This window comes from Chrysochloris asiatica, unplaced genomic scaffold (assembly GCF_000296735.1).
Source record: "Chrysochloris asiatica unplaced genomic scaffold, ChrAsi1.0 scaffold00009, whole genome shotgun sequence".
NCBI lineage: Eukaryota > Metazoa > Chordata > Mammalia > Afrosoricida > Chrysochloridae > Chrysochloris > Chrysochloris asiatica.
Window position 1 is genome coordinate 19,405,734 of NW_006408527.1, and position 15,708 is coordinate 19,421,441.

Sequence of the window (15,708 nt, forward strand, 5' to 3'; positions counted from 1 at the left end):
AGCAAACAGCCTCCTCTCCTTACTAGTAGTGACTGGTGAGGTTCAACAACTATCCTTATGATCAGCACTCCAATGCTGATCCCACAGTGCCACCAGGGATCCTATCTGCATTATTACTATTATTATCTTCTTCAGACTTTAGATTACAATGAGGTTAACAATGTTCATATAATATGTCTGGTAGTGTAGTGGTTACGAGTCGAGCTGCGAACCGCAAGGTCATCAGTTCGAAACTACCAGCTGTTCCGCGGGAGAAAGATGAGGCGTTCTGCTCCCGTAAAGATTTACAGCCTTGGAAACCCTGTACAGGGTCACTATGAGTCGGAACCGACTCCATGGCACGCAGCCACCACCATATAATATGTCAAAAATAAGTTCCCAAATAGCAAACATTCCATAGGCTATGGCTGGGTGTAACTTGACCCCATGTAGTCACTAGCTCAATGGCATGGAAACTTCTCAGAATAGAGAGTGCTTCCCACTGACTGAAAATCCAAACATCCTTCATAGATCTGGTCCCCATTCTCAACCAGAATACCCATCTCTCTCCTGTGGTTCAAATATGGCCTTTTGTCAAAGATCAGTTCCTTACTTTTGTGAAACCCTCCTAGTGATATTCTTTTCTCTCCTTTACACTGAATTCAACTTTTTGTAGGCATACACTTTTCTTAAGTACTTAAGAAAAGTGCAAATTTCTTGAGAATAATGATATCATGGAGTCCTGGTGTGGCTCTGTGGATTAATACGCTGGGCTACAAGGTTGGTTTAAACAGCAAGGTTGGCATTTCAAGGTCACCAACCACTCCTTGCAAACCCTATACAGAGGCGCTGTGAGTTGGAACTGGCTCAATAGAACTTAACAACAACAATGATATGACTGTAATTGTGCTTGAGAAAACATTATTTTCCTACCAAACTGAACTTCTCATGAATGCACTAAATGCATGTGCATATAAATATCTAAAGTCCCACATTGTCCGATGTAATTACTGGTTGATGCCATAGATAAGGTACCTGTGGTTTTTAACACAAAGTTAACTCCACCTTAAATACAGATCATCTCTAAAATTCATCAACTTTTACAGGTTCTAGTCCAGACTTCTTAAACCAAACAATTGGGGTAACGAAAATTAGACTAAGAATGACTGATTTATTGAAGGGGAAAATACTTCTAGAGCATGTCTTTTTATCAGGCCAAACTTATTAAAAGTCTGATACTTCAAAGGCTTTTCAAATAGATTTTCCCTGTAGGGAGAGAATATATGAGGATCATTTCCATTCTCATTGCAAGTCAGTGTGAAACAGCATCCTAGTCGCAACACCTTTTAGGAGAGGGCAGCGGGAGGCTATTCCAAAGAGATGTGCATCCTCTGAAGGCAAGGTGGTGGTGCTGGGCCCAAGGAGGGGTACTTTGAAAAGAAGTTCCAGAGAAGTAAAGACTTACAGTTGGTTCCAATCAGGATTCAAGTAAACTCCAAATGCAGAAGCAATGACCTTTCCATGGTAAATTGTTTCTATCTATCAATCTAGCAGGTCATTTACTACCTTTCAAGGCTGAGGTTCATGCTGAAGACAACTGAGTATCAGTGGTACACACACACACACAAAGTAACATATTTAAATACTTTATTAACAACAGAATCTCAAAATTATTTGCTGGTGAAGGACATGCCATTTTTGTCCCCTTCCTGCACACAGTGACGTGAAAGCCATGCTCTAAATAGGCTCAGCTCAGGGGTTGGTGACTGTCCCACTGGGAATCAACAAGCCGTATTCTTTGGATTACCCACAGAGCAAGTCAGGGAACTACCTGGTTGTGTATGTACTCAGGAGGAAAGCAGATGTGCTTGGCGGAAAGCTACAAACAAACTCAGTGACCACAACCGAGAAGGGATGGCGGCTGAGAAGGGAAGGAGACAGCTGGGTATTGCCTGCCAAGATCTTGGCTTAAGTAAGATTCCCAAACTGTTACTACAAATGGAGGGCAAAACAATGACTCGTTTCTAGAACTGGGGATGGAGGAAAGATGAAGGAAAAGATAATGTTCTACAATGGAAAAAGACTTTCTTTGTGACTACGTTATTACAAAAGAAAAGATTTGTTTTGTGACTATATTATTAATCTCATTATGAAGTAACAAGAGCCCTGGTTAGTGGGTGAAGCTCTTGACTGGTAATGGAAAGGTTAGCACTTCAAACCCACCAGCTGATGTGTGAGAAATAATATGTGGCAGTCGGCTTCCATAAAGATTACAGCTTTGGAAATCCTATGGGGCCGTCCTTATCTGTCCTCTAAGGTCACTATGTGTTGGAATTTATTTGTTGGCAGTGGGCTTGTTTTTTTTTTTTTTTTTGTATTATGACTTAACCTGTGGTTCTACTCTGGTGGTAAAGTGGGTTATGTATTTGGTTGCTAACCACATAGCCACAGCCATTCAAGCTGACTAGCTACTCTATGGGGAAAAAAATGAGGCTTTCTGCTCCCGTAAAGATGGCAGTGGGTTTTATTTTTAGATGGGATAGGTAAGAAAAGTAAGGACAAGATCTCTCACCACCAGGCTGCTTCCTCCTTCAGGACTTCCTGGTAAGATGGCCAGGAGAGTTTGGGCTGCTTTTCCTAAATGACCTTGGGCAGCTACCAAGGTATTTCCTTTCTTTGATGTTTTGAGAGAGAGCAGGGAGCTTGGTTTGCACCTTGCTGAGAGCTGCAGGGATGAGTAGTCTGAAACGGAAAGCTCAGCACCTAAATAAATATGTCAGGATCTTGTGGCCAGCTAGGTGCTGGGCTTGCTCCCATGGGGTTCTCGACATGGTGGTGGCAGCTCCCTTCTCAACTTCAATGGACAACCAGCACATGACCCAAAAGTGGAGACACATTGAGGGACTGCACAGTTACAAGTGGGCATGGGTTTTTATTCTCAGTGCACAGCAGTTTCTGCTCATCAGCAAAAAGCTTTATTGGTTTCAGAAAAAAAAAAAAAAAAAAAAATTCCCTTTTCTTCTTCCTTTAAAACGCATCTTCTATTCTTCCCTTCTCAGTGGAACAAACACATTCGAATATCAGATTCACCAGTTCATAGCAATTTTTCCCCCCTAAGAACCATATAAATACATGCAAAACATTGTACACAGAGCTTAAATAATATCAAAATGCAAATACAGATTGGGTGCACTGTTAAGCAAAACTGCAAATTATGGCCACACACATCGGGGTACACATTGCTTTGATTTCATCATTTAGTTGTTTATACCATGCAGACCACAATAGTCAAATCATTTCTTGTGTTTTTTCCCCCATCTTTTCTTTTTGTACAAAAATACCAGTGCTTGTTATACTAGTTACTGAAAAAAAAAAAAAAAAAAAAGGAAAAACCCCAAATTTCTATCTACGTGCTGATTTGAAAAGAAAACCTTAGATAGGTTTATTGGCACATATATATGGCATATTCACATATGGCATATATACATATGGCAGAGAAAGCATGAAGCAAAGGCCAATTCAGTCATGGGGAGCTCATGTCCCTCTATCTGTCCTAGTCAAGAGGGAAGGAGACAACGAGTCTAATAGCAGGGGTGGGGAAGGCAAAAAGGAATGGCACTGAGCTAAATGGAAGGGTGTCTGGTCCATTCAGAGAAAAAGGGCTGGAATGACTCAGAGAAGCAGGCATTTCTAAACGCTTCACCCCATGATAAAAAGCGGAGGAAGTGTGCACGTTCTGGTGGTACCAGGGACTGCTTCAATAGTAAGGCAAGGGAAGCAGGTAAGAAAGGAAGGGATGCATTTAGAGGTCTCCTGGCATCAGTGAGCTTGTCACATCCCTCTGGGCAATGGCAGTGAGGTAATCACTCAGATTTAATGTGCAAATTTCCCCTCTGAAGTTGAAGGGGAAGAAACCCTAAACCTTAAAGAATCCACAAGTGCCTAGAGGGATTTCTAGGTGGTCATTTTTTCTGAACACCTTTGGGGGTGGGAGAGTCATTCCAGACAGCAGAGGACACCTATGGAAGGAGCTAGCCTCAAGACTGTTACGCAGGACTAGAACCAGCCTTTGTTTTATCCACGTGGAGCTCATCCCCCATCTGGCATGTTGCACAAAAGTCTTTCTAGGGGAGGGGAAGAAGCCACAAATCAGATCCTTGCACAAAGACTCACTAACGGGAAAACTTGAGAGGAACAGGAAGTGAAAGAACCATAAAGAAAATGCGAACCCCAAATCAGATTATCCTTTCAGACCAGGATATGCTAATGTCTTTGGTACCACTCTGCTAGCTGTTCTTCAAGAAACACAAGATCCAATCAACCTCACTGCTAGTTATCAACTAATCTGGCAACCCACTTCCATGGTGGGCAGACATTCACTTCCTGCCGCAGTGTCCCTTCTTCCTGGGTGTCTCTCTCACCACCAGCAGTTCCACGTCCCTTTTTCTAGATTTGTCAAGAGACAAATCTAGGATGATATGGTCTCTTCTCCCATCAGACCCTTTCCAAACCCAAAGCACCATTTTGGGGGGGGAAAGCTTTATTAACTTATGCCACATTTACTCATTGCCAGTTGGATTACGGAAACTGAATAGAAAAAACTTATATATCAAAAACATAAACATTTAAAACGTACTCAATTTCATATCAACAAAGTTTATATTAAAAAAGTCTAGAACCCAACATGTTTTGTTTTGCTTTCTCCTCTAAGTATAAAGATGGCTGTTTGGAGAAAGAAAATACGGAGCATTGGTTTTTAAACCAATTACAAATATACTAAAGTCACCAGTCACGTCAAACAGCTGGTTATGCGCTCCCTTCCACAGGGTCACATGATGGCACTTTATTTTAAATCCTTTAAACAAAATACATATATGGCTGACTCAAAAATATCAGTTTCTGATCTAAAGAAAACTATATATATTTTTGCATAATATTTCTATTTTTTCCCCCTCCTACCATGGGAACTAGAACACACACAAAAAAAACCGTTGACTTTTAAAAAATAGACACAAGCCCTCAGGAGTAACCTGTCAGGCACCATGAGAGTCTTTTTGGGAGCAGGAATGGTAAAATAGCCTCCAGAGTTTGTTATTGGCTTATTTTTAAAAACTGATCTGAGGTAATAAAGACTTGACAGAACTCAATCTTCCAATGTACTTAATAAATAGTATATGTGAACACCTAACAGCTTGGGTGAGCTTCCCCTGGCCCCAAGGATTTAAGACAGAGGAAAGATCACTGAAACAATGTAATGTGTACAAAACCCAAATCAAATCTGTTTCTGTATTTCCTACAGTGATGAATTGTGTAGTCATGGGAGTGTGTAGGGGGTATTATTTCTTTATTCCTCCTACAGTGGACAGCTCATGTGAAAGGGACCAGGAGGAGGGATCTAGAAGAAAAGATCGGAGTGGATAGGCCCAGGTCACCTTGCACTACAAATGGAAAATTGGCAGTTCATAATAGCTTCACACCTCATCTCCCTGTTCCCACCCCTCTAGAAAGAGGGGGCTTCCTTGATCTACTGGAAGATGGGAATTGAGCCCTATACACATCAACCTCAGTAGGGATAAAATGGAGCTCCTGTAAATGTGGTTCCACCTTGTCCCATTAAAGGAACACTTACAAAAAAAAAAAAAAAAAAGAATCTAGCCAAGTCCTTAGCTTCTAAGAAGCAGGTGGGAAGGAGTGCTCCAGGCAGTGTTTGGAGCAAAGGCACAGGGCTTTACTGTGCAGTAGTGAGTTGCTGGAGAGGACTTGGGTGGGAGATGTGAGAGAAAGAAGAGAAGGGAAACTTTTCAGGGTGGGTCCTTTGTTCCTTTAAGTCAATAAAATGTCACTGGAGCCTCTCATGTTGGGTACAGAGTTTCAAAATCAGAACATCTGATGAAGGTTGGGACCTTCTCAGAGACTGGACAAGTCATAGGACACAGCAAAGAGCAGGATAAGAAAACAGAAGAGCATGTTAAAGCTAGTAGCCAGGCACCTAAGCTGAAGGTTTCTGGTCCCTGCAGGAAGGTTTTCTCAGCTCCTGCAAGAATGGAGCTTTGGCCATTCCCAAGAAAGGCTTCTCAGTACTCACTCACCCAACAATCAGATCCTGCCCTGGAAGAGCTTTAGCAGATGGCTTTGCGAGCAATAGTGCTCACCCCAAGAAGGACACACAAGAATCTACTTTCATGGTCTGTCTTGCCAGAGATCGCCAGCTTCTGATCCTCATTATTCAAGTTCAGTTTGGAGGCAGGTTGATACCCAATTCATTCTTTTACCACCATGGGAGAATAAAGAAAGCTCAGGCCTAAGGTGAAATACAACATACCACACATATGCAAGCTTTATGGTTAGGGCTGCTTTCTCTGGCACGTAAAAACCACACACACCTGACCAGAAGGCAGTTTAGAAGTAGAAGGCAACCTAGCAACAATAGGGAAACATTCTTGCCTGCTCTCGATGGCTTCAAAAAGGATCCTTTTAGCAAAGAATCTACCTGCTTCTAGAACTGCATCAAAAGTTTCACTGGGACCAGAGAGGAGACTGGTCAAAGTTTATTCAATTCACCCATGCTCTTTCTACTTTCTAAATCATCATACTCACACACTCATTAAAAGGTGGAGGGAAGAAAGACAAGGCAAAGGGACCTTGGGGAGGTATGGCTAGAAGGGCAGAAAAGAGCTAAGGGGTTTTAGGTATACATTTTCAAAGTGGATGGATTGTTTTAAAAAGCAAGCTGATTCTATACGTCCCATTCCTACCTTGACACGTATTATTTGAAAATATTCGTCTCTCTCTGAACCCTCTACTTAGCTTACAAGCGGTAGACTCCAGAAGTTAGGAGATGGTGACATACGTGTCAGCACTGGGGGAGAATGTGGGTTCGAGTGATGCCAAGAGGACTGTCATTATTTCTTTAAAAATAACAACAGATACGCCCGAAGAATAGATTCTACCATTACCTGCCTGGGGTTTGATTGGGTCCTGCTACAAACCCCAACTCAAGTTTAATGAAATCCTTGTCAGTCTGTGCTTTTGCCTCTTTGTGGTCAGATGGGGTTCACACATACTTGGGAGCAGCTGACATGACAGTTTTTCGTCCCATCATTACCTTATAGACAAGATAGATGACAAAGGAAATAGACAAAACAGGTGCAGAAGCCAGAGAGTCAGAGTTCAAACTGATGTTTCCAGGCTGTGTAGAGGGCTGTCTGAGTGGGAGGTAACGATCTGCACTTGGTTGTGATCCACGGCGTTGTTGTTTTTGTTGGCATATGGAGTGATCTCGTCATCAATCTGGAACACCCTTGGCCCAGACTTAAAGGCCTTTTCAGAATTCTCCTCCTCTTGCTTTTCCAGGACTGGTGTTCGTGGCCCTTCCTCATCGATGGTGAATTCAGGGTGGGTCATGAAGTTATGGATGGACTTTTGGTTCGCTGATTTCATAATGTTTTCGTGGTGGGAACTATGGAACGCTTTGACCACTTTGATCTACACCAGGGGAAGGAAAAGGAGGATGAGAAAACAGGGAGGTGAGAATTGTCTAGCAGAATCAGGAACGGATGGTCTGAAGAGAGAAACAAAATCCAAACCACAAACACTACTGCTCAACCACCAAAACCAAACACATACAAAGAGATCATGGAGCACTAGAAACATCACATAGCTCATAGTTCAAGCACTGGGGTGGGGTGGGGTGGGGTGGGGTGGGGTGGAGTGAGTGATGGCAAACAACTAGAATGCTTCAAAAGCTGCATTAAAAAAAAAAAGTAGAAAACCCAAAGCAAAGTTAGCATTCCCAAACAACTCACTCTTCAAATAAAACAGAAAACAAAAAGATTCATTAGTTCTTTTGGGTGGAGGGCAAGGAAGCAGGTACAATGTGAGGACCAAATGTAAACCATGGTTCAGACACGTGGGCTTCCATGTTGAGGCCAAACGTTTTGTGAACATAAAACGTAAAAATGAAACATTGACGATTAGTTACTTGTTGAAAAACCCTCAAAGAGTCATCATATGCCCATCTATACAGAATAAATACCCTTTGGGTGATGAGTGACTATGAACACCATGAAGCAAGGCAGCCAAACCCATTGTCACTGTGTCAGTGGCATGCAAGAAATGAAAACTCTTAGACTCTGCAGTTCAATAACCCACCCTTTCAGTCAAGAGACATGCATAGATCTCGATCTCACAAGCTTTTCCGTGCCCCTCCCCTCAAAAAAGCAAAAACTCTGCTCCTTCCATCCCTGTCCTGGAAGTTGTAGATGTGTATTGAAAGACATCCTCCTCCTGGCCATAGTGAGAAGACCTAGCTCTCCTAACGCAAATGCATGCTCTCATGTCTCTGATATACAGCAACTGTGCCCAGCTGTGCAGCTTGCTCCAGCGGTTTTCCAAACGGTGAAGGAGGGGCATGATTATGTGGAAGAAGGGTAAGGTTGGGGTGGGAGAGTTGCAGTGCTATAACAAATGGCCTTTCTGAAGAGGCAGGTAGAGGGTGAAGAGAAATGCACTGCTTCATGAGTGTCAAAGTCTTGGCTTTACTGCACAAAAGGGGAGGGTTCGACTCAGTCAGAATTAAGGAAGTCACTGATAAGAATGGATTCTTGTGAGCAGCCTTGGCTGGGTCTGCTTTTTTGAACTGCAGGCCTCTATGGTATGGCGTAGAACTTGCTTTGGTGAATTGGGGTAAGGATCCCTGAGAGGTTGGAGAGAAAGGCCAGGGGGAGAGAAAGCTGCTATAAGACAGAATTTTTGGGAGGTGGCTCATCTTATTCTGGTCCCCAATTTTTCCCTCAGAAATGAAATGAGAATCATTGCAGGAGAAATTACAGAATTGGTGGGGAGAATAGGGAGGAGTGATGGATGTGGGACTGGATACCTCTCATTCTTCTGTTATTCAAGTAAAAAATATATTCTTGGAGAAAAGGCAAGACTATGAGGAGAGCACAGCACAAAGAGCCAAGCATATAAATTGGTTGGATTTTCAGTTCCAGTACTTTCTACCTCTATATAGAACCTTCAAAAACATTGAGCAAAGATGGCTCACCAGCAGTACTGTTGGTCCCTCTTTTCTGGAGAGGCTTGTGTCTTTGCTGGCTAAGGTTCTTCTTACCTTGCTGTACTCCATGACAGACTAGGAAAGCCACCCAGAACTGAGTGCTCAGAGCTTAGAGGGCAAAGGACTCCTTTTCACTCAATAGAACAGAAAGTTGAGGACTGGATTCTCCACCCTGTGTGTATGAATTTTACTTGTCATGTCCCCTTTGTCAGTCCCAAGTTTTAATTGATCTACATAAAATCTTAGCACCAATCAACTTGGATTAAGTGGGTCTAAACCCCTTTAATGCCTTTCCCTTGGCCCTGATATAAACACCCTGGCCAAGTCATAACACAGCATGCAGTAATGAACACAACCCACAATTTCACCTGCTCCTAAGACTTCAAAACTGCTAGTGAGTGCTATAGGAAAGCAGGTACTCTTATACCTCCAGCTGACATCTTCAATATCAGTGACTTTCAAACCTTCTGCTTCTCTATTTTTAAAAGCAATTCAATCTTTCACTGAAACAATTATATGTGAAGTCCAATATAGAAAGTAAGTTTTAAAAAACTGGGGTTGGAGTGATGGTTTGGAGCCCTGTTTGCTGGTTTTTCCTCTCACCTGTTGGGATGACCAATAACACTGTTACAAGTTAAACAGTAAGGGAGATAAAAATGAATTGGGGATGAGACTGCAGGCTTTCTGGAATCTAAAGGGAAACCAGCCACCTGTAAGTGAAGTTCAAGTGAAGAGGAGTCAGAGAGCTAAGGAATACCACCTGACCTGGTGGGTGGAGATAAGGGTGAGGAGGTAGAGGGCATGGAGCAGCCCCAGAATCCTCCTCAATCCCAACACTGGCCTCAGGGAATAGAGTCTACAATACACACTGGTGAGTCATCACAGACACATCATCACTAATCAGTCCCAAGTAGAGGCACCTTTCCCACTTCCTGGTGCACAATGCCTGGTGCCTGGTGCCTGAGCCGTGTGTTGGGGACAAGACAAGGCTAGTGGAGCAGGTGCTGTGGAAGCTTCAGGCATTCTCCACTCAGCCAACCAACCCTCCCTTCACTGCCATCTCCTCTTAAAACCTCTATGTAGATGGGTGCAAGAGAGACGTCTTAAGAGGTGAAACACCGAACTCTCAGGTGCTCAGTGACTGACTGACTGACTGACTGACTGGGCAGATGAAGACATTCCTCAGTATTCTACTGTGTTCTTCCCTCCTTTTAGAAACCCGGAAAGGAGAAGAGATTGTACCTCTCTCTAGAGGGAAGTCCTAGAGATCTAGCTACTGAAGGCTGGGGACATACGTTAATTCAGTTGAAGATCTGGAGAAAGGGTTTTAAAAATACATATAAATAAGTACACATAAATAAGGCACAAGTTGTAGCATTTTGAAGTAAGAAAGCACAGCAGGAGAAAGAGCAGGTGTGGCCTGTCTTTCTTGTCTGATCTACAGGCTGAGTGTTTTGGAGCATGTTTCTGCGTAATCTCCCCATATCTGACACTAACCCTTTGCACCAGAGAGGGATGATTCAAAAGGCAAAAGCTAGTTAGAAGGAGAAGGCAGAACTAGAAGAAAACACAGAAGAGAGGAATCCGGGAGGACTAGAGCTAGAAACTCTCGGATATTTGCAGATGTATTCAGTCCTTTCTTGTCTGCCTTTGAGCTTAACAAAATAGTATCTATCTTGGTGTGGCACTGTAGGATAAGCACTCGATGCCTAGGTTTGAACCACAAGGTTGGCAGTTCAAGCTCACTAGCTGATCTTCAGAAACCCTGTACAGGGTCGCTATTAGTCGGAACCGACTCGATGACACTTAACAACAACATCTATACTGACCCCTCCCGCCACTTACCTCACACCAACATACAGCTGACTACAAAGAAAAGAAATCTAAGTCTAGTCAACCTCCACAATTCACAAATATGTGACAGACAATGCAACTGCTATGAGGGGGCTTTAAAAAGTTAATCGAATAAATGAATGAAAAGAGAATGAAATTTTTCCATAAAGTTTTTGGAGCCTCCTGGTATTTCTTCCCTCCCCTGTCCTAGGGCTGGGTGAGTAGGTGATATTAGGAGTCGTGAAGGATACTGATACTCAGATATTTTAAACCCACGGGTAATCCAATGTATTTACTACAGAGAAACTCCTTCCCCAGCAGAGACTTCAATAGTACTATCAATGAGCTGATGGCATTCTCTTTATTATCTGTGGCCCACTTGGGTGAAGAGGAGAGGATCAGGAATAGGTGTATAAGCATGAGCAAGAATCCAGTCTACCAGTGGGAAGCACCAGATATTGGTGGAGAGCTGACAGCATGGCGACTGATAGGCGGACTGAGAGAAGGAGCTTCCTAAGATTTTATGTGCAAAGTAAGATCTGGAGGGTACACTATAGGTGAAACTATGAAAGTAAAAGGAAAAGTTCGAGAAGTAACAACAACAAAAAAGCATTACTCTTCAGAAACTCCTAAAAAGAAAATAACAAGTGAAGAAAAGATATGTTATTCTCATCTTTGCATGTATTTTTTTTTCTTTTTCAGATTGATTCTGAAACCAGAGTTTGGTTTAAAGTCCCTGAAAAGTAAAATAACAGGGATGCTTAGCCTGGTGCATTTGAACAGAATGACTTTCTTTTCTCCAAATCCAACTATAAGTTTTATGCCAGTATTTCTAGTTAATAATTGAGTGGTAGTCAAAATGACTGTTGTCATTGGCCAAGTCCGATACTGGTTCAATTACACCAGCTCTACTAACAATAAACTCATGGACATAGTAGCTCCCTTCATACCTATCTTTATATCCTTCAGAAATTGCTTTTCCAGTGGATTGGCCTGGAGATGTGAAATGTGTTCTCAAGTGAAGAGAGGTCATGGGTTTTCATTCAGTCTAATTTTTACATCTTGCTTAAGAGTCATAGGAGAAGGAAGGAGAGGAACAACAAAATGACAACACAGCCAAACAAAGCAACAAACAAATAAACCTCAAGAAAAGGGAGAAGTAAGCAATGCAGAGGAACAATCAGACAACAGGATTATTATCTTTAAAATGGTTACGGTTTAATAGCTTTTCAAAAATGAAACTATAAATAAATAAAATAAATAAAAGGGCACAAAGCCTGGTTTTTAGAGTGGGGTTCTTTCGTTTTTGTTCTTTTCTTCCTTTAAATCAGAAGAACAGATAACCAAAGGAAAAGATAACCATGGTTGGTTAAAGTGAATGCCACGTGCTCTCTGGTGGTCATTTTAGCAAATCATGCATCAGAATAGACTATCACTCACTGCCCAGAGTAGGAGATGAAACAGCAGCAGCTGCAGCAACAGAAGTGGTGGGGGGAGATTTGATTGGTGCAACTGTTACATGGGATGAACTAGGAACAAGTTTTACATCAAGCTGTTGACCCATGGTCTGTCGTTTTAGGACTCCCTTAATAGAGGCTCCCGTCTGGAATGTGTTAACTACGTCGATCTGCAAAGAATCAGAGAGTGAGACAGCTTTTCTCCACAGTCAGGGAGAGGTGAGGAAAGAGGAAGGGAAGGATGTTGGAGGGCTGGGGAAGGGGGCATGGAAGGAGCTGGGAAAAGGGGGACAGGAGATGGAAAGCAAGAGGTTCCCCCACACACAAAGCAAAGGTGAAGAGAGGGGGAAAAAGGTTAATTGCATATTATACATCATTTAGGGAACAATTAGACATGGAGTCCAAACACCCAGACAGAATCCCCTTTAGCCCATATTTTAGGTATCAACGAGCATCTAAAATTTAGGTCTAAGAACATCTAAAACTGAAAGGGATTCCCCCACTTACAACTCCCAACAGAGAGTGAGAACTTTGGCATTGCTTTTGACCTGAATTCTTAAAAATCAGACATGCAATTTAAGAAATGAAAGGAAAAGTAATGTTTTATCAAATGTTGAGACTCGACTCAGGTGCCTCAGAATCTCCAGGAAAATGACTCATGTATTTGAACAAATAACAGAGGCAGTGTAGTAGCCCATACATAGCTGGTCATGGTAGAAGGACTCCTAGACCATTAGTTGTTGGGCTCAGTTTGTCTGGGTTTGTTCTCTAAGACACCCTTTCCCTGGGCTCAAGCAGACAGGGCCCTGAGAATATAGCTCCAGAACACAGTGGCCAGGCTCATTAGACAGATGTCTCTAGCTACATGAGTGTTTTGAAGGTCCTCAAATGTCTAGCAGAAATGCTGATCATCTAACTCAATAGTCAGACTGAAGGAGGTGGAGAAAGAGTGGTTATTGGTGGTAGTTGTTGTTAGGTGCCATCAAGTTGGTACCGACTCATAGTGACCCTATACACAGCAGAACAAAACACTGTCCAACCCTGGGCCAACCTCACTACTATTGCCACGCTTGAGTTCATTGATGCTGCCACTTGGCCAATCCATCTTGTTGGGGGTCTTCCTCTTTTTCTCTGACCCTCCACCCTACCAAACATGATATCCTTTTCCAGAGACTCCTCCCTCCTGACAATATGTCCGAAGTATGAGAGACAGAGTTTGGTCATCCTGGCCTCCAAGGAGCAATCTGGCTGCACTTCTTCCAACCCAGATCTGTTGGTTCTTTTGGTAGCCCATGGCACTTTCAATATTCTCTTCCAACACCACAACTCAAAAGCATCAGTTCTTCTACAGTCTTCCTTATTCATTGTCCAGCTTTCACATGCATACGAGGTAATTGAAAATACCATGGCTTGGGTCAGGCGCACCTTAGTCCTCAAGCTGACATCTTTGCTCTTCAACACTCTAAAAAGGTCTTGTGTAGCAGATTTGCCTAATGCAATGCGTTGTTTGATCTCTTGACTGCTGCTTCCATGAGTGTTGATTGTTGATCCAAGAAGAATGAAGTCTGACAACTTCAATCTTTTCTCCATTGATAAGAATGTTGTTTATTGGTCCAGTGGTGAGGATTTTATTTTCTTTACATTGAGACGTAATCCATACTGAAGGTTGTGCTCTTTGATCTTTATCAGTAAATGTTTCAAGTCCTCTTCACTTTCAGCAAGGAAGGTTGTATCATCTGCCTATCGCAGGTTGTTAATAAGTCTTCCTCCAATCGTGATGCGACGTTTTTCTTCATAGAACCCAGCTTCTTGGATATTTGCTCAGCATACAGGTTGAATTAGTATGGTGAAAGAATAAAACCTTGTCGCACACTTTTCTTAATTTTAAACCATTCAGTGTTCCCTGTTCTGTTTGAACAACTGCCTCTTGTTCCAGGTACAGATTCCTCATGAGCACAATTAAGTATTCCGGAATACTCATGCCTCGCAATGTTGTCCATAGCTTGTCATGATCCACACAATTGAAAGCTTTTGCATAGCCAATAAAGCACAGGTAAACATCTTTCTGATATTCTCTGCTTTCAGCCAAGATCCATCAGACATCAGCAGTGATATCCCTTGTTCCACGGCCTCTTCTGAATCTGGCTTGAACATCTGAAAGTTCTGTCAATGAATGCTTGCAGCCGTTTCTGTATTACCTTTAGTAAAACTTTACTCTCATGGGATATTAAAGAGATTGTCCGATGATTTCCTCATTCCGTTGGGTCACCTCTCTTTGGAATGGGCACAAACACGGATCTCTTCCAATCAATCAGCCACATAGTTGTCTTTCAAATTTCTTGGCAGAGATGAGTGAGTGTCTCCTGTGCCACCTCACTTTCTTGAAAGATTTCAATTTTTATTCCATCAATTCTTGGTGCCTTGTTGCTTGCCAATTCCTTCAATGAACCTTGGACTTCCTCCTTCATGATCATTGGCTCTGGATCATATGCTACCTCTTGAAACGGTTGAACATTAACCATTTCCTTTTGGTACAGTGACTCTGTGTATTCCTTCCATCTTCTCTTGATGCTTTCTGCATCATTCAATAATTTGCCCAGAGAATCTTTCAATAACGCAAGTTGAGGCTTGAATTTTTCTTCAGTTCCCCCAGCTTGAGAAATGCTGACCATGTTCTTCCTTTTTGGTTTTCTGATTCCAGATCTTTGCATATTTTGTTGTAATATTTGGTTTTATCTTCTCAAGCTGAGCTTTGAAATTTTCTGTTCAGCTCTTGTACCTCCTTATTTCTTCCCTTTGCTTTAGAAACTCTACACTGGAGAGCAAGTTTCAGTATCTCTTCTGACATCCATTTTGACCTTTTCTTCTCAATGACTTTTTGCTTTCTTCATGTATGATGTTCTTGATGTCATCCCACAACTTTACTGGTCTTCGGTCTTTAGTGTTTAATGTATCAAATCTGTTCTTCATATGATCTCTAAATTCAGGTAGGATATATTGAATGTTATATTTTGGCTCTTGTGGACTTGTTTTCATTTTCTTCAGCTTTAGTTTGAATTTGCATATGAGCAACTGATGGTCTGTTCCACAGTCTGCCCCTAGTTATTGGTGGTAATGGTGAGAAATTTTGTGTAATAGGCTGGTCCAGCCCTATAGTCTCAGATTTTTGATGTCCTATGTAGTGGTTACTAATCAGGCTGCTAATCTCACGGTCAGCAGTTCAAAACTACCAGCTGTTCTGCGGGAGAAAGATGCATAGATTTATAGCCTCAGAAATCCTATTCAGGGTGGCTGTGAGTCAGAACCGACTCCATAGCAGGTAACAACAACAACAACTCTTCAGAGCCGGACTCCTGGTGTGGCGCTGTAGGATCAGCACTG

The 15,708-nt window shown here is 42.3% G+C and overlaps 1 protein-coding gene across 4 annotated transcripts in view; it reads right to left on the reverse strand.

The window, feature by feature from the left end:
* Positions 1-7,149: 7,149 nt before the first annotated feature.
* The window catches only part of ATP2B4 (ATPase, Ca++ transporting, plasma membrane 4), a 63,591-nt gene continuing 55,032 nt past the window's right edge, over positions 7,150-15,708 (reverse strand). Inside the window, exons 20-21 of one of the 4 annotated variants that reach the window (XM_006834108.1) lie at positions 12,390-12,497; positions 7,150-7,464 (exon numbers count right to left, since the gene is read on the reverse strand). In XM_006834108.1, the coding sequence (XP_006834171.1) occupies positions 7,150-7,464; positions 12,390-12,497 (423 nt within the window). Of the gene's footprint in view, positions 7,465-12,069; positions 12,498-15,708 lie in introns of those variants that run through there. The other 3 variants (XM_006834110.1, XM_006834109.1, XM_006834111.1) reach the window with 3 other exon arrangements.